Genomic DNA, 26,907 nt, shown 5'->3' with positions numbered 1-26,907 from the left:
TCGAATTTAGATGATGATTGAATGAATTTGGTAATTGTGTGTGTGTTCTTGCTAGAGAGAAAGAGAGAGAGATGAAGATGGTTGAATGGTGGTGATTGGGGTGGACTAGTTGACCTAGTCAACTAGTTTGCCCCGTGTCAATTTTAGTCCCTCAAGTTTCGTTCGAGTGCGTGAATTACCTAATCGAGATAATTTAAAAAGCGTATTAACGAAAGATGTTATAAATATACAACGGAATTTAAAATAGTTAAACGGAAAGTAACCGGAAAAAGGCGGGATGTTACATTACCTACTCCTTAAAAAAAATTTCGTCCCGAAATTTAAGTAGGCGTAGTAGTCGTTGTTTCTTCCTCGAGATCTTGCGTTTCCGAATTTACGAATAGATGAGGATACTTCCTTTGCATTTGATCTTGTCTTTCCCAAGTAAACTCGGGTCCCCTTTTGGCATTCCAACGGACCTTGACAATTGGAATTCGGCTTTGTTTTAACGTTTTGACGGAGGTGTCCACAATTTCAACCGGTTCCTCCACAAAATGAAGTTTGTCATCGATAGTAAGCTCCTCGAGAGGGATGACGAGTTCGGGTTCGGCTAAACACTTTTTCAAGTTAGATATATGGAAAGTAGGATGAACGGAACTCAGTTGAGGCGGAAGATCTAAACGATAAGCAACGGTTCCAACACGCTCCAAGATTTCGAAAGGACCAATATACCGCGGATTTAGCTTCCCGCGTTTCCCAAAGCGGATTACACCTTTCCAAGGTGCGACTTTTAACATTACTCGGTCACCGACTTGAAATTCGAGGTCGTTGCGTCGTTTGTCGGTATAAATCTTTTGACGACTCCGGGCCGTCCTAAGCCTATCTCGGATTTGTACGATCTTCTCGGTGGTTTCGTGAATGAGTTCGGGTCCGGTGATTTTCACGTCGCCTACCTCGGCCCAACAAAGAGGTGAACGACATTTTCAGCCATATAGCGCTTCAAAAGGTGCGGCTTTAATACTCGCGTGATAACTATTATTGTAAGAGAACTCGGCGAGAGGTAAGTGCTTGTCCCAAGCTTTTCCGAAATCAACCACGCAAGCTCGTAGCATGTCTTCCAAGGTTTGAATTGTGCGTTCACTTTGTCCGTCGGTTTGTGGATGATATGCGGTGCTCATGTCTAAACGCGTTCCCAATGCTTCTTGCAAAGTACGCCAAAATCTAGAAACAAAACGGCCATCTCGGTCGGAGATAATCGATAAGGGTACACCGTGTCGGGCTACGATTTCTTTGATGTAGAGTTGTGCGAGTTTCTCCATGTTGTCGGTTTCCTTCATGGCAAGGAAGTGTGCGGATTTGGTGAGACGGTCAACAATAACCCAAATGGTATCATAACCACCAACCGTCTTTGGTAGTTTGGTGATAAAATCCATCGTTATCCTTTCCCATTTCCATTGCGGGATTTCGGGTTATTGAAGTAGTCCGGACGGTCTTTGATGTTCGGCTTTGACTTTGGAGCAAGTTAGGCACTTTCCAACATAAGTAGCGACGTCCCTTTTAATGTTCGGCCACCAATATTGTTCTTTGAGGTCGTGGTACATCTTATTGGCACCGGGGTGAATCGAATACCTTGACTTATGGGCTTCGTCTAAAATAAGGCTTCGCAAGTCCCCATAACTAGGTACCCAAATTCTTCCGGCGAAATATCGGAGTCCGGTTTCTTTAACTTCGAATCGAGAGGTGAGGACGTTCAAGTGTTCGAGAGAGATGTTTTCGTCCTTGAGAGCCTCATCTTGGGCTACCCGAATTTGGCTATTAAGGTTTGTGTGGATGGTGATGTTTAAGGCTCGGACACGAAGAGGCACCGCTCTTTCTTTTCGACTTAAGGCATCGGCTACTACATTTGCCTTCCCGGGATGGTAACGAAGCTCGCAATCGTAATCGTTTAAGGTTTCAATCCACCTTCGTTGTCTCATGTTTAGTTGCTTTTGATCGAAGATGTGTTGAAGGCTTTTGTGATCGGTGAAGATAGTACTCTTGGTTCCATAAAGATAGTGTCTCCACATTTTAAGTGCAAAGACAACGGCTCCAAGTTCGAGATCATGAGTCGTGTAATTCCGTTCATGAATTTTTAGTTGTCGAGAGGCATAAGCAATGACTTTCTTCCGTTGCATCAATACACACCCAAAACCATGTTTCGAGGCATCGCAATATACAACAAAATCATCATTGCCTTCGGGAAGTGACAAGATAGGAGCGGTGGTTAGCTTTGTCTTCAAGATTTGAAACGCGGATTCTTGCTCGGTCGCCCAAATGAATTTCTTTCCCTTGTGAGTTAATGCGGTTAGAGGACGTGCAACCAAAGAAAAGTTTTCGATGAATCTACGATAGTACCCGGCGAGACCCAAGAATTGACGAATGTGAGTAGGAGTAGTAGGAGTCTCCCATTTACTAATGGCTTCGATTTTCGTTGGATCGACTTTAATACCTTGGTCACTTACAACATGACCAAGAAATTGAACTTCCTTTAACCAAAATTCACACTTGGAGAATTTGGCATAGAGTTGTTCTTGTCTTAAAAGTTCAAGCACAAGTCAGAGGTGTTCCTCGTGTTCTTCTTCGCTTTTTGAATAGACTAAAATATCATCGATGAACACGATAACGAATTTGTCAAGATACGGTTTGCACACGCGGTTCATCAGATCCATGAACACCGCCGGTGCGTTAGTGAGACCAAATGGCATTACAAGAAATTCATAACTACCATAACGAGTTCGGAAAGCGGTTTTGGAGACATCTTCCCCCTTAACCCTTAATTGATGATAACCCGAGCGGAGATCGATTTTTGAATATACACAAGACCCTTGTAATTGATCAAAGAGGTCATCGATGCGAGGAAGAGGATATCGATTCTTAACCGTCAATTTGTTTAGTTCACGATAGTCAATGCACATTCGTAGGGATCCGTCTTTCTTTTTAACAAACAAAATCGGAGCGCCCCAAGGTGAATGGCTAGGTTGGATAAAACCACGATCAAGTAGTTCTTGGATTTGACTTTGCAATTCTTGCATTTCGGATGGTGCGAGTCTATATGGTGCACGTGCTACGGGTGCGGCTCCCGGAATAAGATCGATTTGGAATTCAACCGGTCGATGAGGTGGAAGACCCGGCAATTCGTCGGGAAATACATCGGAATAGTCACTAACAATTGGCACATCATCGATGTGCTTCTCATCGGACTCGACTTTCTTAACGTGTGCAAAGATCGCAAAACAACCCTTACGGAGTAGTTTTCTAACTTTAATACACGAAACGAGGTTGAGTCCGGTGCAACTCTTATCGCCATAGACGATCAAAGGTTCACCATTCTCGATAGGGATTTGGATCGCGTTAAGATCACAAAGGATGTGAGATTTCATTTTGGCTAGCCAATTCATACCGATTATTACATCGAAGCTCCCTAGTTCCATGGGTATCAAGTCAATTTCAAACTCATTACCCAAAATGTTTAACGTACACCCCCGGTAATATGTGTCGGCACTCAATAGTTTTCCGTTGGCCACTTCAATGGTATAAGTGGTATCTAGTGGACGTGGTGGAGTATTAAAAGAATGAGTCAAAGTCTTGGATACAAAACTCTTATCGGCACCCGAATCGAATAAACAAATAACATAAGTGTTGTTGAGAAGAAACGTACCCGTGACCAATTCGTTATCATCTCGGGCTTCCTCGGTGTTGATGTTGAAAGCTCGGCCGCGCGTATTGGGGTTATCTTTCCTCTTCGGGCATGCATTTCTATAATGGCCCGTTTGGCCACATTCATAACAAGTGACCGTTTTTGGAGTATTGGGCCCCTTTCGAGCGATGGGGACGGCGCTTGTGCAATTGTTGGCCTTATGACCAACTCCTTGGCACCGGTGGCCAATTAGCTTGCCGTATTCACCCGAGTGGTGCTTGTGACATTTGTTGCAAAAAGGTTGAGTTCCGACATAACCTTTCTTGCCGTCGTTGTTGAAAGGCTTTTTGGTGAAGGTATTGTTGTTGTAGTTGCTTGATGGAGTGGCTTCCCATTTTCTTTTGTTGTTACCCGACTTGTCCTCGGCTTTAGGTGCCGGTACTACGATTTCGTCCACCGTCTCTATCAATTTGCGGGCCATGTTCAAAGCTTCTTGATGATTAGGAGGTTTGGATGACATTACTCCGTGTTTGATGCTCTTTGGAAGACCATCCATGTAAAGTTCAACCCTTAAAGACTCGGGGTTCACAAGGTTTGGGCACATCAAGGCTAGTTCAGAAAATCGTTGATTATAGGCCTTGAGATCGTTTCCGACCGCTTTTAGAGTTCTTAGCTCTTGTTCGAGCTTTCGGGTTTCTTCACGAGGGAAATATTCGACAATCATCTTTTCCCTCAAGTCGGCCCAAGAGAGGGCGTGGGCTTCATCGGTACCCACCGATTGTACATAGGTGTTCCACCAAGTGAGAGTGACGCCGGAGAAAGTGTGAGTGGAGTACTTGACCTTGTCTTGGTCCCGACAACCGCTTATGCTGAAAACGGCTTCCGTTTGCTCAAACCATCGAGTGAGAGCAACCGGTCCTCCGGTTCCATCGAAAGTGTGAGGTTTGCACCCCATGAAAGCTTTATAGGAGCATCCCTCGTTTGAGTTACCGGCTCCATTGTTGTTGTTGTTGTTGTTGTTGTTGTTGTTGTTGTGGTTGTTATTATTATTGTTGTTGGATGAGTGACCGGCCATGGCCGCATCTACGGCGGTGGCTATCATGCGTTGTAGAGCTTGTTCGGGAGTTTCACGGCGTGGCGCACGGCGAAGAGGCATTGTTCCTTCAAAACAAAAGAATACCGTTGGTTAGTATTCTAAATAATACTAACCGTGATATGGAATAAAGATAGAGAGAAAATTTTCCTTGACTCGCCTTAAATTCTTTATGCCACAATGTCGGAACGTTCATATGAGTCACCGTAATATAATCCCGGAAATTATATTACCCTGATTCATATGTGCATTCGACATCATTTCATATAGTCAAGGTGGCGTGTCAATCAAATTTAACAACGTGAGATTAAGATGAACTAAGAGTAGATATGAGTAGAAGCGTTCGAGTATAAATGCACAAGTAGTCAAGTAATTCCTACTTCAAGTCTATATGCCGATTGTAGTCTAGACTCACCAATGTACCCTATGACTCGAGGTTGACACCAATGAACTCTAAATCCCTATAACCAACGCTCTGATACCATCTGTAGCGACCCGACAAAATCGTCATTGACGGCGCCGTCTACTTAGGTCCCGTTACGTGGTCATAAGTCTTTAAAACAACGTTTGACCAAAATATATGTCGCATTCATTTCAAATGTAAAGATTGTTCAAAGTTTATAAGAATTGTTCCACCACAAGTTACGTTACAAAGTTATAAGTACAATGAACTTATGCGACATAATTTAAAAGTAGCCAAAAGACGCTCCATGTATGCATATATACTCGACATCCAATGCAAGTATCAAAATAATGAGCGGAAGCATGTAACATGTATCGTTCAAGGACCTGAGAAAAACATAGAAATCTGTCAACGAAAAACGTTGGTGAAATCATAGGTTTAAGTAAGTAAGTGAGTAAAAGTAAGTCGAACCACAAGATTTACATCAAAGATAATATAGTAATACATTCTAAAAGTTGATATTCACGAGCACCCAATTATCAAGGCTTAACATTCCGTCCGTTGATACCCCATTCATAGTGCTAGAACAACACTGTTTCTCGAAAATATATTTCATCTGTGGACGGTAGCGAACCGTCCGAGATGAGGGTTTGTCAAACCCATATGGCCATACAACATAAGTTCACGCCTACACTTACACCCTGCAAGTGTAACTAATGATAATCGAATTGAGGATTTCGTTCTAAACTCGTATGTAGAATGTTTGTTTTCCTGTACTTGTGTTCACTTAGTAAAAGAAATGTTTATGTTTTCTCATCCCAAATATAAGTTCAAAAAGAGTAAAAGTGGGACTATGATCTCACCTTGAGTGCACGAGTAGTAAAGTACTTCAACAAGTAAACGTGTGCAAAGAACAATGCTAGTCTTGACCTAAACAATAGGTTGTATCAATAACGGTACACACGATAGGTCAAAGATGTTCAATTAGTCCTATGGCTCGTTAAGACTCGATCATAATAGCATGTGAATCAAATTGTCATGTTTCATGCAAGGTACAAGTATAAAAGCATGTTAGAATGATTGCACAAACAATTGGTTAAGTTTGATTAAAAGTCAACTTGGTCGGGTCAAAGTCAACGAAAAAGTCAACACGTTCGGGTCATATATGAGCATGTTAGAACAAGTTACATGTGAATCGGAGGTCCATAGCATAGCAAACATTTTCCGTAAAATGACCAACGAAGACAGTGGCCTGCCAGGGTATCTGGACGGCGTCCAGATAGTCTGGACGGCGTCCAGCTTTGAAGTCTGGGACGGCGTCCAAATAGCTGGACGGCGTCCAGCTTTGAAGGCTGGGACGGCGTCCAAGTTTCTGGACGGCGTCCAGATTGATATTTCAGTCTGATGCAGTAAGCTTCTAAGTACACGAACCAAAACCAAATAAACACAATTTATGATCCGCAAACAATCAAGTCAAGTATTTTATACCGTTGGGAAGGTAATTTGACGAAGAAAACGACTAGACACATTTCCACAAGTAATTTAACACCTACAACAGCCCAAAACCGCATTAAACTTTCATAATCAAAGGTTCAAGTTCTAAAAACGCATTTCATGATTCGGGTAACCAATTTACATGTATGATATGCCGTTTCGAAGGTAATCAAACATACAATCCAACTAAACACTTACCAACAATAATCCATGGTATTCAATGCATCAAAAGTCCATTTCAAGTTCATCAAACCCTAACCTAAATTCACCAAAATCATAAATCAAGTTCATGAACTTTTCTAAAGCAACCTACACATCAAATTGAAGCTAGTGATACTAGGAACACAATTAGAACATGAACTTTTAACATCTAACAACATATGATCATCCAAAATTCAAGAACAATACACCAAAATTCAAGTTCATGCTAGTTACACTAAAACAACGAGATCGAGCATATAAATCATATAATCATGTTAGACTTGAGCCATAGACACTAACTAACACCATTTCAAGTCAAAAACACGAATTTAGAGAAATCTAGAGTTTTAGAAATGTTACCCAAACGAGATGAAGTTGGTACCAAAATGAAGAGGATGAAGAGAGGATCACGAATATGTAATTTATTTTGTTGTAAGCCTCCTATATCGAATTTAGATGATGATTGAATGAATTTGGTAATTGTGTGTGTGTTCTTGCTAGAGAGAAAGAGAGAGAGATGAAGATGGTTGAATGGTGGTGATTGGGGTGGACTAGTTGACCTAGTCAACTAGTTTGCCCCGTGTCAATTTTAGTCCCTCAAGTTTCGTTCGAGTGTGTGAATTACCTAATCGAGATAATTTAAAAAGCGTATTAACGAAAGATGTTATAAATATACAACGGACTTTAAAATAGTTAAACGGAAAGTAACCGGAAAAAGGCGGGATGTTACATTACCTACTCCTTAAAAGAAATTTCGTCCCGAAATTTAAGTAGGCGTAGTAGTCGTTGTTTCTTCCTCGAGATCTTGCGTTTCCGAATTTACGAATAGATGAGGATACTTCCTTTGCATTTGATCTTGTCTTTCCCAAGTAAACTCGGGTCCCCTTTTGGCATTCCAACGGACCTTGACAATTGGAATTCGGCTTTGTTTTAACGTTTTGACGGAGGTGTCCACAATTTCAACCGGTTCCTCCACAAAATGAAGTTTGTCATCGATAGTAAGCTCCTCGAGAGGGATGACGAGTTCGGGTTCGGCTAAACACTTTTTCAAGTTAGATATATGGAAAGTAGGATGAACGGAACTCAGTTGAGGCGGAAGATCTAAACGATAAGCAACGGTTCCAACACGCTCCAAGATTTCGAAAGGACCAATATACCGCGGATTTAGCTTCCCGCGTTTCCCAAAGCGGATTACACCTTTCCAAGGTGCGACTTTTAACATTACTCGGTCACCGACTTGAAATTCGAGGTCGTTGCGTCGTTTGTCGGTATAACTCTTTTGACGACTCCGGGCCGTCCTAAGCCTATATCGGATTTGTACGATCTTCTCGGTGGTTTCGTGAATGAGTTAGGGTCCGGTGATTTGCACGTCGCCTACCTCGGCCCAACAAAGAGGTGAACGACATTTTCGGCCATATAGCGCTTCAAAAGGTGCGGCTTTAATACTCGCGTGATAACTATTATTGTAAGAGAACTCGGCGAGAGGTAAGTGCTTGTCCCAAGCTTTTCCGAAATCAACCACGCAAGCTCGTAGCATGTCTTCCAAGGTTTGAATTGTGCGTTCACTTTGTCCGTCGGTTTGTGGATGATATGCGGTGCTCATGTCTAAACGCGTTCCCAATGCTTCTTGCAAAGTACGCCAAAATCTAGAAACAAAACGGCCATCTCGGTCGGGGATAATCGATAAGGGTACACCGTGTCGGGCTACGATTTCTTTGATGTAGAGTTGTGCGAGTTTCTCCATGTTGTCGGTTTCCTTCATGGCAAGGAAGTGTGCGGATTTGGTGAGACGGTCAACAATAACCCAAATGGTATCATAACCACCAACCGTCTTTGGTAGTTTGGTGATAAAATCCATCGTTATCCTTTCCCATTTCCATTGCGGGATTTCGGGTTATTGAAGTAGTCCGGACGGTCTTTGATGTTCGGCTTTGACTTTGGAGCAAGTTAGGCACTTTCCAACATAAGTAGCGACGTCCCTTTTAATGTTCGGCCACCAATATTGTTCTTTGAGGTCGTGGTACATCTTATTGGCACCGGGGTGAATCGAATACCTTGACTTATGGGCTTCGTCTAAAATAAGGCTTCGCAAGTCCCCATAACTAGGTACCCAAATTCTTCCGGCGAAATATCGGAGTCCGGTTTCTTTAACTTCGAATCGAGAGGTGATGACGTTCAAGTGTTCGAGAGAGATGTTTTCGTCCTTGAGAGCCTCATCTTGGGCTACCCGAATTTGGCTATTAAGGTTTGTGTGGATGGTGATGTTTAAGGCTCGGACACGAAGAGGCACCGCTCTTTCTTTTCGACTTAAGGCATCGGCTACTACATTTGCCTTCCCGGGATGGTAACGAAGCTCGCAATCGTAATCGTTTAAGGTTTCAATCCACCTTCGTTGTCTCATGTTTAGTTGCTTTTGATCGAAGATGTGTTGAAGGCTTTTGTGATCGGTGAAGATAGTACTCTTGGTTCCATAAAGATAGTGTCTCCACATTTTAAGTGCAAAGACAACGACTCCAAGTTCGAGATCATGAGTCGTGTAATTCCGTTCATGAATTTTTAGTTGTCGAGAGGCATAAGCAATGACTTTCTTCCGTTGCATCAATACACACCCAAAACCATGTTTCGAGGCATCGCAATATACAACAAAATCATCATTGCCTTCGGGAAGTGACAAGATAGGAGCGGTGGTTAGCATTGTCTTCAAGATTTGAAACGCGGATTCTTGCTCGGTCGCCCAAATGAATTTCTTTCCCTTGTGAGTTAATGCGGTTAGAGGACGTGCAACCAAAGAAATGTTTTCGATGAATCTACGATAGTACCCGGCGAGACCCAAGAATTGACGAATGTGAGTAGGAGTAGTAGGAGTCTCCCATTTACTAATGGCTTCGATTTTCGTTGGATCGACTTTAATACCTTGGTCACTTACAACATGACCAAGAAATTGAACTTCCTTTAATCAAAATTCACACTTGGAGAATTTGGCATAGAGTTGTTCTTGTCTTAAAAGTTCAAGCACAAGTCGGAGGTGTTCCTCATGTTCTTCTTCGCTTTTTGAATAGACTAAAATATCATCGATGAACACGATAACGAATTTGTCAAGATACGGTTTGCACACGCGGTTCATCAGATCCATGAACACCGCCGGTGCGTTAGTGAGACCAAATGGCATTACAAGAAATTCATAACTACCATAACGAGTTCGGAAAGCAGTTTTGGAGACATCTTCCCCCTTAACCCTTAATCGATGATAACCCGAGCGGAGATCGATTTTTGAATATACACAAGACCCTTGTAATTGATCAAAGAGGTCATCGATGCGAGGAAGAGGATATCGGTTCTTAACCGTCAATTTGCTTAGTTCACGATAGTCAATGCACATTCGTAGGGATCCGTCTTTCTTTTTAACAAACAAAATCGGAGCGTCCCAAGGTGAATGGCTAGGTTGGATAAAACCACGATCAAGTAGTTCTTGGATTTGACTTTGCAATTCTTGCATTTCGGATGGTGCGAGTCTATATGGTGCATGTGCTACGGGTGCGGCTCCCGGAATAAGATCGATTTGGAATTCAACCGGTCGATGAGGTGGAAGACCCGGCAATTCGTCGGGAAATACATCGGAATAGTCACTAACAATTGGCACATCATCTATGTGCTTCTCATCGGACTCGACTTTCTTAACGTGTGCAAGGATCGCAAAACAACCCTTACAGAGTAGTTTTCTAACTTTAATACACGAAACGAGGTTGAGTCCGGTGCAACTCTTATCGCCATAGATGATCAAAGGTTCACCATTCTCGATAGGGATTTGGATCGCGTTAAGATCACAAAGGATGTGAGATTTCGTTTTGGCTAGCCAATTCATACCGATTATTACATCGAAGCTCCCTAGTTCCATGGGTATCAAGTCAAGTAATTCCTACTTCAAGTCTATATGCCGGTTGTAGTCTAGACTCACCAATGTACCCTATGACTCGTGGTTGACACCAATGAACTCTAAATCCCTACAACCAACGCTCTGATACCATCTGTAGCGACCCGACAAAATTGTCATTGAAGGCGCCGTCTACTTAGGTCCCGTTACGTGGTCATAAGTCTTTAAAACAACGTTTGACCAAAATATATGTCGCATTCATTTCAAATGTAAAGATTGTTCAAAGTTTATAAGAATTGTTCCACCACAAGTTACGTTACAAAGTTATAAGTACAATGAACTTATGCGACATAATTTAAAAGTAGCCAAAAGACGCTCCATGTATGCATATATACTCGACATCCAATGCAAGTATCAAAATAATGAGCGGAAGCATGTAACATGTATCGTTCAAGGACCTGAGAAAAACATAGAAATCTGTCAACGAAAAACGTTGGTGAAATCATAGGTTTAAGTAAGTAAGTGAGTAAAAGTAAGTCGAACCACAAGATTTACATCAAAGATAATATAGTAATACATTCTAAAAGTTGATATTCACGAGCACCCAATTATCAAGGCTTAACATTTCGTCCGTTGATACCCCATTCATAGTGCTAGAACAACACTGTTTCTCGAAAATATATTTCATCTGTGGACGGTAGCGAACCGTCTGAGATGAGGGTTTGTCAAACCCATATGGCCATACAACATAAGTTCACGCCTACACTTACTGTAACATCTCGCATTTTTCCGTTAAATTATTTTAACGCCCGTCTTTTTCTTTTTAAATAATACCCTTCGTATCTAGATTCGTATCCTTTGTTATGTAACATTTTAAATATTCTCGTTATCGGATTTCAATATCTCCCGTACTCCCGTGTAACTTAAAATAAATCGTTTGGTTATATCCCGCACCCGATTTGAACTCGAAGGACTAAAGTCGCCAAAGGGTCAAACTAGTGACTAGGTCAACTAGTCAACCCTTCTTCTCCATCCATTCATTTCACCTCTTTCTTCCTTTTTGATACTTTCAAACTCTCTCAATATTCAAACCTTAAATCATCATCCAAATCCGTTCAAGCGAGCTTCAATCCAAACAAACTACATATTTTTGATCCTCTCATCATCCTCTTCGATTTGATGCTAACCACTTCGATTTTGGGTAACATTTCTTAAACACTAGATTTCTTTAAATTCGTGTTCTTGACTTAAAAGTATGTTAATTGGTGTCTATGGCTCATTGTGATGTCGTGTATGTAATTTGTATGCTCGATTTGTTGTTTTTGGGAGTAACTAGTTCATTATGAAAATTGCTTGCTAAATCCTTGATTTTGGATGATCAAATGTTGTTAGATTGTTAAAGTGCATGTTTTAAAAGTGTTACTAGTATCTTTAGCTTCGTTTTGATGTATAGGTTGATTAAGGAAACATCAAACTCATGACTATTGATTTTTGTGAATTTTCGTTAGAGTTTGATAGACTTTAAATGAACTTTTGATGATTTGAATGCCATGAAATGTTGTTAGTAAGTGTTTAGTTGTATTACATGTTTCATTACCTTCAAAACGGCATATCATATGTATAAATTGGATTCCCGAAACTTGAATTGCAATTGATGAACTTGAAACCTTGTTTTGGAACGTTTAACGAACTTTCGACGAGATTTTTGTTGTCTAAAATGATAAATTTGATTTAGGAAATGTATCTAGTTGTGTTCCTTGTCGAAAGAGCTTTCCGGTGATATAAAATACATGTCTTGATTGTTTGCGGATCATAAACTAGGATTGATTGAAGTTTGGCTCGTGCCTTGTGTTTTCTGCAAACAGGACCTGTAAGCCTTTTGGGACGCCGTCCCAACCTCCTAGACGCCGTCCCACCCTTCATATTAGGACGCCGTCCTGACAATTGGGACGCCGTCCCACTCTTCATATCAGGACACCGTCCTGATTTTTGGGACACCGTCCTGATACACTAAAATGGGCTGTTTGCTTTGATCTTTTGACGTAAAATGTTTGCTATGCTACGGACCTCCGATTAACATGAAACTTGGCCAACATGCTCATATATGATTATATAACTTAGAAAAATTGTCGGATACCCAACCCGACCCCGTTGACTTTTCCGTTGACTTTGACCCGACCAAGTTTGACTTTTTGTCAAACTTAACCAAATACTTATGCAACCTTTCTAACATGATTATTTACTTGTAACTTGCATGAAACTTGACTAGTTGATTCACATGTTAATATAATCGAGTCGTAACGAGCCATAGGACTAATTGAACATCTTGACCGTTTGTGCTTACCGATATTGATATAACCTATATGTTTAGGTCAAGACTAGCTTTGTCTTTGCACGCGTTTACTTGTTGAAGTACTTTATTAACTCTCGCGCTCAAGGTGAGATCATAGTCCCACCTTTTCAACAACTTTTATACTTTTAAATCGTGGGCTGAGAAAACATATACTTTGTTACATCTTGTACTACTTACTTTTATGTTTTGAACACAAGTGTGAAAACAAACATTCCACGTGCGAGTTAGAACAAAAATGCCTCAATTCGATTATCATTAGTTACACTTGCAGGGTGTAAGCGAGAACTTATATTGTGTGGCCATACGGGTTTAACAAACCCTCATTCGGACGGTTCGCTACCGTTATGCGGATGAAATATATTTTTGTGTTTTAGTGTGGGTTCTAGCACTGTGTGATGGGGTAACGTTGGTTAAGTTTTGATAATTGAGTGCTCGCGTATAACAACACTTTTGGAATGCAAATTATTTGGATAATCTACGTTATGGAAATACAAAATCTTGTGGTTCAAAAACAACGTTTAATACTTACTAAACCTATGATTTCACCAACGTTTTCGTTGACAGATTCTTCTATGTTTTCTCAGGTTTTGAATGCTTAGTGATACATGCTTCCGCACTCTTTTGATACTTGCTTGGATGTCGAGTATACATGCATTTTGGAGCATCTTTTGAACTTATTTAAACTGTGTCGCATAGTTTTCATTTGTACTTATAACGTTGTAACTTAACTTGTGGTCAATTATCTTTGTAAACTTTGAAACAATCTTTACACTTGAATGGATGCGACATATTTTGGGTCAAACGTCTGTTTTAAAGACTTATGACCAGGTAATGGGACCTACGTAGTCGACGCCGTCACTTGACAATTTGTCGGGGTCGCTACAAGTGGTATCAGAGCCTTGGTTGTAGGGATTTAGAGTTCATTTGTGTCCACCCCGAGTCATAGGGTACATAGGTGAATCTAGACTACAACCGGCATATAGACTGAAGTAGGAATTACTTGACTATTTGTGCATCTATACTCGAACTCTTCTATCATATCTAACTCGTATTCGATCTTGATCTTACGTTGATAAATTTTGTTGACGCGCCACCTTGACTTTATGAGGTAATGTTAAATGCACATGAGAATCAGGGTAATATAATTTCCGGGATTATATTACGGTGATTCATATGGACATTCCGACATTATGACATAAAGAATTTAAGGCGAGTCAAGGAAAATTTTCTCTACATCATCATTCCCTATCATGATTAGTATTATTGAGAATACTAATCAACGATATTCTTGTGTCTTGAAGGAACAATGCCTCCCCGTCGCGGGCCACGTAATGAAACTTCCGAACAAGCTTTTCAACGCATGATAGCCACCGCCATAGGTGCGGCTATGGCTAGTATCTCCTCCGACATCAATAACAACTACAACCACAACAACCATGGAGCCGGTAATTCAAACGAGGGTTGCTCCTACAAAACTTTCATGGGGTGCAAACCTCACACCTTCGATGGGACCGGAGGACCGGTTGTGCTCACCCGATGGTTTGAGCAAACAGAAGCCGTTTTTAGCATAAGCGGTTGTCGGGACCAAGACAAAGTCAAATATTCCACCCACACTTTCGCCGGTATCGCCCTCACATGGTGGAATACGTATGTGCTATCGGTGGGTATCGATGAAGCTCACACTCTCTCATGGGCCGACTTAAAGAAAAAGATGATCACCGAATACTTCCCGCGCGAAGAGACCCGTAAGCTCGAACACGAACTAAGAACTTTAAAAGCGGTCGGGAATGACCTAAAGGCATATAATCAACGATTTTCTGAGCTATCCTTGATGTGCCCAAACCTCGTGACCCCCGAACCTCTAAGGGTTGAACTTTACATGGATGGTCTTCCCAAGAGCATCAAACAAGGAGTAATGTCATCCAAACCCAGTAATCACCAAGAGGCCCTGAATATGGCCCGTCAATTGATCGAAACGGTAGACGAGATTGAAGTGCCGGCACCTAAAGCCGAGGATGAGTCGGGTGACAACAAAAGAAAATGGGAAGCCCCCCAATCGAGCAACTACAACAACAACTTTGCCAAGGAACCTCTCACCCCCGTCGGCAAGAAAAGTTATGCCGGGACACGACCTTTTTGCAACAAATGCCACAAGCATCATTTTGGTGAATGTGGCAAGCTAATTTGCCATCGGTGCCAAGGTAGTGGTCATATTGCCAAGTATTGTGGAAGTACCGCCCCCGTCACTCAAAAGGGGCCCGACGCACCAAAGCCGAGTATTTGCTACAAATGTGGCCAATCGGGTCATTTTAGGAATGAATGCCCAAAGAATAAAGCAAAAACCAACGCGCGCCGTCGAACTTACAACATCGACACCTAGGATGCCCGAGACGATGATGGACTAGTCACGGGTACGTTTCTTCACAACAAACCGTATATTTCATACTTATTCGATTCGAGTACCGTTAGACGTTTTATAACCAAGGATTTGACTCGTGCTCTTTATATTCCACCTCTTTCCCCCAGATACTACTTAGACGATTTAAGTGACCGACGGAAAATATTGTGTGCCTATAAATTTTATCGGAGGATATGCGTTAAGAAATTGGACTCGACACCTATAGAACTAAGGAACTCAAAACCTATTCATTAAGGAGAAATTGTTGCCCTACATTTATGTATAGATTATCGTGAACTAAGTAACTTTCGGTTGGAAACCAATACTCTCTTCCTCGTATCCATTACCTCATGATTATTTGCGTGGATCCCGTGTATTCCAAATCGACCTCCGTTCTGGTTATCATCAATTGGGGGTTAAGGGAGACGATGTCTCCTAAGCCATTTTTCGAGCTCGCAACGTTAGTTGTAAATCCCTCTTAGTACCGTTTGATTTATTTAGGACTCCGTCCGTATTCATGAACCTCCTAAACCACGTATGCAACTTATCTAGACAAATCTGTTATCATATTTATAGATGACATCTTAACTTATTCAAGTAAAGAAGGCAAACGAACAACATCATCATCTTACGCTCGAACTTTGAGAAAAGAGCAACTCTATACCAAATTCTCCGAGTGAGAATTTCTGTTAAACGAAGTCAAATTTTCTAGACCATGATGTTAATGGTCAAGGCATTACAATCAATCTCGAAATCAAGCCACACGTAATCATGAAACTCTCTCAACTCAGACTTGTATTCGTAAAATCTTAGATCTCGCCTGTTATCACCGAAGATTCATTTCTGACTTTTCTCGTGTTACCCGAATTTTAAACTCGTTAACTCACTAAGGGAAAACTTTAAACCTCTCCGTGTTCGAACCTTGAGCGTGATTCTTCACACCAACATTTCTAGTTAAAATCGTATAGCAACAGATGGAACTCAAACATGGAAATATTTCTACATGAACGCCGAAAGGCATACTCTCTCGACTCAAAATTAACGTAACTAAAATTCGTTATTTTGCACGAAGAATTCGAATACTAAACTGTAGATCCGATCAGCTTTCTCGTCATCACGTACCACACACATACCTCTGTTATTTCACCGTTACTGTCTGATATTACTGGAATTTAAGATAACACACAATCCAACGATACTTCACTCTTCTTTGACTTAACGTCCTTGTGTTTCTGATAATCGGCCAACTATTATTCAACCCCGAACTATACAATTACGTGTACTATCTTGTTTCTCTTCCAGACTTCAATTTTCGACAACTAGAGGCACGTTATGGCAACCTCGAGATGTAAGCTCATCCTATTCTCAGTCCTCATTTCACTCCTATCTTTATCGCTCGCATTTCCGTTTAAGGAAACTCCTTGTAACATTTCTCCATGGATAGAGAAACTCCTCACATTACATTAGTATTCGCCACGAGGGTGAATAGTCCTAACGAACATTTTTTTTTTTTGAACCCTAACTAACTTGTTCAAACATATCTTAAGAGATTCTATTCCAACACGGTGTATCCTTGTCAATTATCCCGTATCGAAATACTCGTTTCACTTCTAGTTTTACAAGAAACCCTGGAGACCCGCTTAGACATGAGTACCACGTACCACCCACAAACCGATGAACCGAGCAAACGAACGATTTACGTCTTGGAAAGACATGTCACAAACTCGTATTGTCACCTTTAGTAGATCACTCGTACAACAGTAGTTACCACTCGTGTGTTCACCCGCACTTTCCGAAACCCTATATGACCGCTAATGTCGTACCCCTGTTCATTTAACCAACGCATGTGGCAAACAAAACACAGAATCTGAACTCAATCAAGAAACAACAATTGAGATCATTCAAGTCCGAGAAGGGCTCGAGACAACCCATAGTCACCAAAAGAGTTATACCAAACTTAGATGAAAACCTCACAAAATCCCTGTAACAGTGTAATATTGAGAACCCGCACCTTGGAAAGGTGTAATCCGTTTCGGGAATCAGGGAAAGTTAAACTCGCGACACGTTAACCCTTTTGAAACCTTGGGGCGTATTGGAACCGCTTCCTACCGTTTGGAACTTCTGACTCAATTAAGTTTCCGCTTACCCTGTGTACCATGTAAAAAACTTAGAAACGTGTCCTGCGGAACAGGAACGTGCAATCCTGCTAGATACATCAACTATCGATGACAAACTTCTCTTCATAGGAAAACCAGTTGAAACCAGGGATCGTAAAAACCGAACCTTAATACAACGAAATACCCTAACTATCCAAATTCATGAGAACACTCAAGGACGTGCCTTCACTTATTCATAACATTGACAACGTAAAGTCTCGAGTAAGAGATATCGACTACTACTTCCAACTAAATTTCGGGACGAAATTTCTTTTGAGGTGTGGATAATGTAACATCCCGCATTTTTCCGTTAAATTATTTTAACGCCCGTCTTTTTCTTTTTAAATAATACCCTTCGTATCTAGATTCATATCCTTTGTTATGTAACATTTTAAATATTCTCGTTATCGGATTTCAATATCTCCCGTACTCCCGTGTAACTTAAAATAAATCGTTTGGTTATATCCCGCACCCGATTTGAACTCGAAGGACTAAAGTCGCCAAAGGGTAAAACTAGTGACTAGGTCAACTAGTCAACCCTTCTCCTCCATCCATTCATTTCACCTCCTTCTTCCTTTTTGATACTTTCAAACTCTCTCAACATTCAAACCTTAAATCATCATCCAAATCCGTTCAAGCGAGCTTCAATCCAAACAAACTACATATTTTTGATCCTCTCATCATCCTCTTCGATTTGATGCTAACCACTTCGATTTTGGGTAACATTTCTTAAACACTAGATTTCTTTAAATTCGTATTCTTGACTTAAAAGTATGTTAATTGGTGTCTATGGCTCATTGTGATGTCGTGTATGTAATTTGTATGCTCGATTTGTTGTTTTTGGGAGTAACTAGTTCATTATGAAAATTGCTTGCTAAATCCTTGATTTTGGATGATCAAATGTTGTTAGATTGTTAAAGTGCATGTTTTAAAAGTGTTACTAGTATCTTTAGCTTCGTTTTGATGTATAGGTTGATTAAGGAAACATCAAACTCATGACTATTGATTTTTGTGAATTTTCGTTAGAGTTTGATAGACTTTAAATGAACTTTTGATGATTTAAATGCCATGAAATGTTGTTAGTAAGTGTTTAGTTGTATTACATGTTTCATTACCTTCAAAACGGCATATCATATGTATAAATTGGATTCCCGAAACTTGAATTGCAATTGATGAACTTGAAACCTTGTTTTGGAACGTTTAACGAACTTTCGACGAGATTTTTGTTGTCTAAAATGATAAATTTGATTTAGGAAATGTATCTAGTTGTGTTCCTTGTCGAAAGAGCTTTCCGGTGATATAAAATACATGTCTTGATTGTTTGCGGATCATAAACTAGGATTGATTGAAGTTTGGCTCGTGCCTTGTGTTTTCTGCAAACAGGACCTGTAAGCCTTTTGGGACGCCGTCCCAACCTCCTAGACGCCGTCCCACCTTTCATATTAGGATGCCGTCCTGACAATTGGGACGCCGTCCCACTCTTCATATCAGGACACCGTCCTGATTTTTGGGACACCGTCCTGATACACTAAAATGGGCTGTTTGCTTTGATCTTTTGACGTAAAATGTTTGCTATGCTACGGACCTCCGATTAACATGAAACTTGGCCAAAATGCTCATATATGATTATATAACTTAGAAAAATTGTCGGATACCCAACCCGACCCGTTGACTTTTCCGTTGACTTTGACCCGACCAAGTTTGACTTTTTGTCAAACTTAACCAAATACTTATGCAACCTTTCTAACATGATTATTTACTTGTAACTTGCATGAAACTTGACTAGTTGATTCACATGTTAATATAATCGAGTCGTAACGAGCCATAGGACTAATTGAACATCTTTGACCGTTTGTGCTTACCGATATTGATATAACCTATATGTTTAGGTCAAGACTAGCTTTGTCTTTGCACGCGTTTACTTGTTGAAGTACTTTATTAACTCTCTCGCTCAAGGTGAGATCATAGTCCCACCTTTTCAACAACTTTTATACTTTTAAATCGTGGGCTGAGAAAACATATACTTTGTTACATCTTGTACTACTTACTTTTATGTTTTGAACACAAGTGTGAAAACAAACATTCCACGTGCGAGTTAGAACAAAAATGCCTCAATTCGATTATCATTAGTTACACTTGCAGGGTGTAAGCGAGAACTTATATTGTGTGGCCATACGGGTTTAACAAACCCTCATTCGGACGGTTCGCTACCGTTATGCGGATGAAATATATTTTTGTGTTTTAGTGTGGGTTCTAGCACTGTGTGATGGGGTAACATTGGTTAAGTTTTGATAATTGAGTGCTCGCGTATAACAACACTTTTGGAATGCAAATGATTTGGATAATCTACGTTATGGAAATACAAAATCTTGTGGTTCAAAAACAACGTTTAATACTTACTAAACCTATGATTTCACCAACGTTTTCGTTGACAAATTCTTCTATGTTTTCTCAGGTTTTGAATGCTTAGTGATACATGCTTCCGCACTCTTTTGATACTTGCTTGGATGTCGAGTATACATGCATTTTGGAGCATCTTTTGAACTTATTTAAACTGTGTCGCATAGTTTTCATTTGTACTTATAACGTTGTAACTTAACTTGTGGTCAATTATCTTTGTAAACTTTGAAACAATCTTTACACTTGAATGGATGCGACATATTTTGGGTCAAACGTCTGTTTTAAAGACTTATGACCAGGTAATGGGACCTACGTAGTCGACGCCGTCACTTGACGATTTGTCGGGGTCGCTACACTTACACCCTGCAAGTGTAACTAATGATAATCGAATTGAGGATTTCGTTCTAAACTCGTATGTAGAATGTTTGTTTTCCTGTACTTGTATTCACTTAGTAAAAGAAATGTTTATGTTTTCTCATCCCAAATATAAGTTCAAAAAGAGTAAAAGTGGGACTAGACAAGTATTTTAACACCTACAACAGCCCAAAACCGCAAACAATCAAGTCAAGTATTTTATACCGTTGGGAAGGTAATTTGACGAAGAAAACGACTAGACACATTTCCACAAGTAATTTAACACCTACAACAGCCCAAAACCGCATTAAACTTTCATAATCAAAGGTTCAAGTTCTAAAAACGCATTTCATGATTCGGGTAACCAATTTACATGTATGATATGCCGTTTCGAAGGTAATCAAACATACAATCCAACTAAACACTTACCAACAATAATCCATGGTATTCAATGCATCAAAAGTCCATTTTAAGTTCATCAAACCCTAACCCAAATTCACCAAAATCATAAATCAAGTTCATGAACTTTTCTAAAGCAACCTACACATCAAATTGAAGCTAGTGATACTAGGAACACAATTAGAACATGAACTTTTAACATCTAACAACATATGATCATCCAAAATTCAAGAACAATACACCAAAATTCAAGTTCATGCTAGTTACACTAAAACAACGAGATCGAGCATATAAATCATATAATCATGTTAGACTTGAGCCATAGACACTAACTAACACCATTTCAAGTCAAAAACACGAATTTAGAGAAATCTAGAGTTTTAGAAATGTTACCCAAACGAGATGAAGTTGGTACCAAAATGAAGAGGATGAAGAGAGGATCACAAATATGTAATTTATTTTGTTGTAAGCCTCCTAGATCGAATTTAGATGATGATTGAATGAATTTGGTAATTGTGTGTGTGTTCTTGCTAGAGAGAAAGAGAGAGAGATGAAGATGGTTGAATGGTGGTGATTGGGGTGGACTAGTTGACCTAGTCAACTAGTTTGCCCCGTGTCAATTTTAGTCCCTCAAGTTTCGTTCGGGTGCGTGAATTACCTAATCGAGATAATTTAAAAAGCGTATTAACGAAAGATGTTATAAATATACAACGGACTTTAAAATAGTTAAACGGAAAGTAACCGGAAAAAGGCGGGATGTTACAACATGAGTCTTGTACAGTGTGCCACAAATGTGTCCTCGAGCGACTATCATAGCGCCTCTTGACAATTTCCATGTGCCTTTACTGAAATGACTATCATAGCCCTGTTTGTCGAGAGCTACTCCGGAAAGTAAATTCAGCCGAAGATCTGGCACATGGCGGACATCCTTCAAAGTGATTGTGCTCCCGGAACTTGTCTTTATCTTGACATCACCAATTCCGACAATTTTAGGGGAACTGGAATTTCCCATCTTCACAACTCCAAAGTCACCAGCTTTGTATGTTGTGAAGTATTCCTTGTATGGAGTCACGTGGTAGGAAGTTGCATTATCTACCACCCATTCCGTTTCTTCTCGTGAGACGTGAAGGCATGTCTCATCATGGGTTGAACAATAAGCTACCTCACCAGAGATAGTCACTAATGTTTCTCCACTCTTATTCTTCTGCTGTGAACTGTTCTGATGTTGTTCTTCTTTCAATTTGTAGCAGTTCTTCTTCATATGTCCCTCTAATCCACAATGATGGCATTTATATGTTGGTTTTCTGCCATCAGCTGACCTGCCCCTGCTCTTGCTTCTGCCTCTCCATTTATTTTTACTACTCATTCGCTGTCTCCCCCGATTCTCTGTGACAAAGGCATGGGTCTGATCTGTGCCCATGTCCTTTCTCCTTGCCTCTTCACTGAATAGGGCATCCTTGACCATTGACATGGTAAGTTTGCCATTCGGGGCTGAGTTGTTGAGTGTTACTACCAGCGTTTCCCCGCTATCGGGAAGAGAACTAAGTAGCAATAGCGCCTGAACTTCATCGCCAAGCGGCATCTCTACAGACGATAACTGGTTGACCAAGCTCTGGAACTCACTGGTATGCTCGGCAACTGAAGTTCCACTTTTGAGCTTCATGTTGACTAAACGCCTCATCAGTAGGGCTTTATTCCGAGCAGTCTTGGCCTGGTACATGTCCTCCAACTTTTTCCAGAGGACATATGCGTCTGTCTCTTGTGCAACATGGTGGAAGACACTATGATCAATCCATTGACGGATCTGACCAATAGTTTTTCGGTTTGATTTCTTCCACTCTTTCTCTTTGGCAGAATCAGGGTTTATACCCTTCAATTCAATAGGATCGAACAAATCCTTACAGCTAAGGAGATCTTCCATCCGAGGTTTCCACAGCGTGTAGTTTGTGGCTGTGAGCATAATCATAGCTCCGGAAGATGATGTTGACTCTTCTGTGGACATTATCACCTTACAAATAATTTTTCAACACAAACGGGGTTGAATTGTAGAAAACAGAGATCACCGTTACGTTCGGAACGGTTGAAAATGGTGGAATAGACACTTCGCGGCTTAAATTCCACTTACGGGGCAAAATTATAATTTTTATAAACTTCAGGGACCAAAAATGAAATTCTGAAAATTTCAGGGACCAAATTGTAAAATTTCAGAATTGCTACAGGAACTTGCTACAGTGCCGCCAGCTGCTACAGTGAATTGCTACATGACTGCTACAGTGATCGTCTTCTCCGGCAAAAATTCCGGCACCGGTCGTCTTCTCCGGCGAGATTCCGGCGAGTTGACCAAACTTTGACCGCGTTTTCTGGGCTCATTATAACTCCGTTTAAGTCGCCGTTTTTTGCGTTGGACTCGGTTCGACGAGACGAATCCAATGGTACACTCAAAATTGAATTTTGAGAAAACTTCAGAAGACCCAAAAACTCAACCAACGTCTCTAACCAAGCTCTGATACCACTTGTTAGGAAGAGAGGATCGCCTGGACGTTGGGAGATACAAATTTGAGAGAAAAACAACTCTATTACTCACAAGAATAGATTTACAGAGTATTACAAAACTCTTACAAAAAAAAACTCTCAAACTCACACACACTCTCTAGGTTGTGATTACACTTCTCTGAGTGATTTGGGATGATTTACAATTGAGGTTTCAACCTCTATTTATACTAAAACTTTGGTGGCGGTGGAATGGTGTGAACGGAGATGGTGGGCGGCCGTCATCGTGTTCATCTTTGCTTCTTCTACATGGTGTTCAAAGAAAGCTACTTTGAACATCTAGAAGGTGAGCTTCTAGATTGTAGGCTGGAAACTTTCAGTATCCATAGAAAATGATGGTAGAAATATCACTGCCCTATTATATATCACGCACGACACGTGTAACCTGAATAATGAAGATAACTTTCACAATCTGAGTAGCTGAATAGTGAAAACCCTACTTGTTGAATTTGACATTTATTGAATTGAATTGACTTAAGAAAACTGAAAATGTAGAACAAGAAGAGATCGCCAGAAGTAAAGGATTAGGAGAAGGTTTGACATGGGAAGACCTTAACAAGATGAAGTACACATGGAGAGTAGCATCCGAGACACTTGGAATGTATCCTCCTCTGAATTTAACATTTCGTCGAGCTGCCAAAGATATCGAGTATGGGGGATACATAATCCCTAAAGGATGGCAGGTATGCCATTAAGTCTTAAACTAGACTTGGTTACAAAAATCATATAAAATGGTTATCATTTACATAATTTGATTATGTGTTTTCAGGTGATGTTCTCTGCATCCATGACACATATGGATGATAGCATTTTTCATAACCCGACTGTGTTTGATCCAGCCCGTTTTAATAACGAAGCACCGACACCACCACCTTTTGGTTTAGTGGCATTTGGGGCCGGGCCAAGGATGTGTCCTGGTATGGAGCTTGCAAAAATGGAAACATTAGTTATGATTCATCGTTTGGTGACAACGTTCAAGTGGGAGCTAGTTAAGAAAGATGAATTCTTCGAAAGAATCCCGTTGCCAGAATTCGAACAAGGGTTATTGGCTCGAATCAGGCCATTGAAACGAGATATCAGTGATAATTGAAGCGTCTAAATATAGATAATTAAGAATTGGTGTGTTAGTTTATGGTTTTTAAATATATAGTGAAATGACCCGTGAAATCACAGGTTTGTTTAAACGAAACAATTTAATGACATGTTTTAGGTATTAAGTGAAAATAAATGCTAAACTCATTTATTCTAATGACCCGTTTGACTAAGAAGTTTGTCGCTGTTTTTACAAATATATAGAGACATGTATTTTTGCATACATATGTAACCTAATTAATTTCGTAAAAATAATTCATATTTGAATATTAATAATATAATATAATAATTATAATTATTATATTAAAAGTAAATAATAATAATAAAGTTCGCTCAAAGTTGAGTATTTATATTTATATTTTTAATAGTAATAATTGTTATTAGTAATAATAAATGTCTTTTAAAGTTTTTTAGAAAATTAAAATTACAATTTAGGAGAGATTAATATTTCTTTTTATAAAAGATTTCATATTACTTTTATTAATTAAGTTAATATATAGTTATAACATCATCATTATGAAAAGTAAAGGGTAATTAACTTAATGATGATATCATCATTTTAGAGCTTTATATGACTATATAGATTATACACTCTAGTGATAATAGACTTGTAATTACATTTGATTCTCTACACTAAATAAGAATTTGGAGGAAAAATTACACTTTAATTAAGGTTCATTTAATTATCAACTTTATTCTAAATAGCTATGGGTTCATTCATTCTTTATCAACTTTATTGTAACTGTAAAAAGAGGAGGCTTAGGAGGGAAGTAACCAAACGGGTGAGGAACAAAAATGATCATCCAACCATTTATCTTAACTTACCAAGTGCTAGTCCACCTTCTTATCGTTTTCTGCGATCAATTTTGTTTAGAAGCGATAAGGATATTATTGTCTAAATAACCTTTTATTAAAGACTACATATCAATTTACATATATATTAATCAAACAAATCACCACCCACCACGACGACCACCCACCAAATACAAGAAAACAAACAATGGGTCAGGGCATTTCATGCCGATAAACCACAGAACTAAACAGCGAAAATACAACTATGGCCTATAACAACAAAACACATACTAACTAAACATGCACAATCAACTTAATATAAGTTATGTCATCCTTTTATCACATGCTACAAAGCCGATATTACTAAACAATCACACATACAACAATCTTAGTTACACTCTTTAACTATGAAACCTTGTAGTTGGTAATAACAAGATTAAGGGGTACGCGTTTCGCGGCTAAGAATTATCGATGACTATTTTTTTATACATTCAGTTTGGCAAATTCTACGGTTAAAAACTTACCATCAGTCGTTGATGGCTATTAATTAGAAACTTAATTTACATGCCAAAGTCTTAAGCGGTTACAAAGTTACCATAATATACATCTAAAGTCTTTAACTATTACAAGCTTACAAGCCCATAATGCTTAAGCATCAAAAGACAAAGATACCAAATCCATACATGAAAGTACCTAATTGTTAGACGATCATTTGCTCATTCTTCTATGGATAATACGTTTGTTATTATAGTGTATGTCCCAAACACGTACAATGACAATCTCTAAAATGACCAACATCAAACCAAAATTAACAAAAAGACTACAACTACAAAACAAATCAATTGAAATTACCTGTAAATTAATTTTATGAAGAAGGTACTGGAATGGGTAGACTGAGTCTCTGGTTAGGGTTAGAATGAGTAATGAAGAAAAGTGAGGGCAGAGGACATGGAGAACATGTAGGTATGGGTGTAGTGATGGAGTTTATCAGGGATATCCCTTTGGCTTTTAATATGTAAAAAAAAAACGTGAATAGGGATTATATGTGAGAGGGGAGGACACATGGACCAATAGGGGGACACAAATTACTTGTGTCAATAGAAGATGGATAATATCATTCACAAAGTTTACATGGCAAAGAGACCAAGAGTAGTACAATAGTAAACATAGCATATATATTGTTTGTTACAGTCTAATATAAGACACTAGGTTTTATAAGCAGCATATACACATTCAAGTGAACACAAATTTAACTAGCTATAAAATTTATTATCAACTTTATTATAACTATACGTATATGACATACACCATCTTTTTGCAGTTTCTTTCAACCTCGTGACCTTGAGAGCAAATTAGGGACCTGAAAATTGTAGATTGAGAAAACTAATTAATTAAACCATACGTCTTACTAATTCAACACCTTATACATAAACACATGTACGTAAAGTCGCCTTCAACCAAACTAGTGATGCAAATAGGCATCAATATGTATTAACTTTACACTTTTTACTATTGAATATATACACGTTTTAGAAGTACTATTGCATGTATTAACTTTCTAAAACGCACGTCTAATTTATGTTTCATAGTTTCTAAGTGTTAATAAACACACAGGGCATTAAAGTATCCAAAAAATATAACCTGGACTGATACCATAATCCCAAAATGAAGATTTTAACATTTTAAGATACGTCGC

At 39.5% G+C, this 26,907-nt stretch overlaps 1 protein-coding gene across 1 annotated transcript in view; it reads left to right on the top strand.

Moving 5' to 3' along the window:
- Positions 1-24,417, top strand: part of LOC139853403 (cytochrome P450 716B2-like) — a 31,271-nt gene extending 6,854 nt beyond the window's left edge. The window contains exons 3-4 of the mRNA XM_071842798.1: positions 23,823-24,010; positions 24,097-24,417. Of these exons, the coding sequence (XP_071698899.1) occupies positions 23,823-24,010; positions 24,097-24,417 (509 nt within the window). The remainder of the gene's footprint in view (positions 1-23,822; positions 24,011-24,096) is intronic.
- The last annotated feature ends 2,490 nt before the right edge of the window (positions 24,418-26,907 follow it).

This window comes from Rutidosis leptorrhynchoides, chromosome 6, assembly GCF_046630445.1.
Source record: "Rutidosis leptorrhynchoides isolate AG116_Rl617_1_P2 chromosome 6, CSIRO_AGI_Rlap_v1, whole genome shotgun sequence".
NCBI lineage: Eukaryota > Viridiplantae > Streptophyta > Magnoliopsida > Asterales > Asteraceae > Rutidosis > Rutidosis leptorrhynchoides.
The sequence above is the reverse complement of the archived record's forward strand: the minus strand, read 5'-3'. Positions and strand labels throughout refer to the sequence as shown.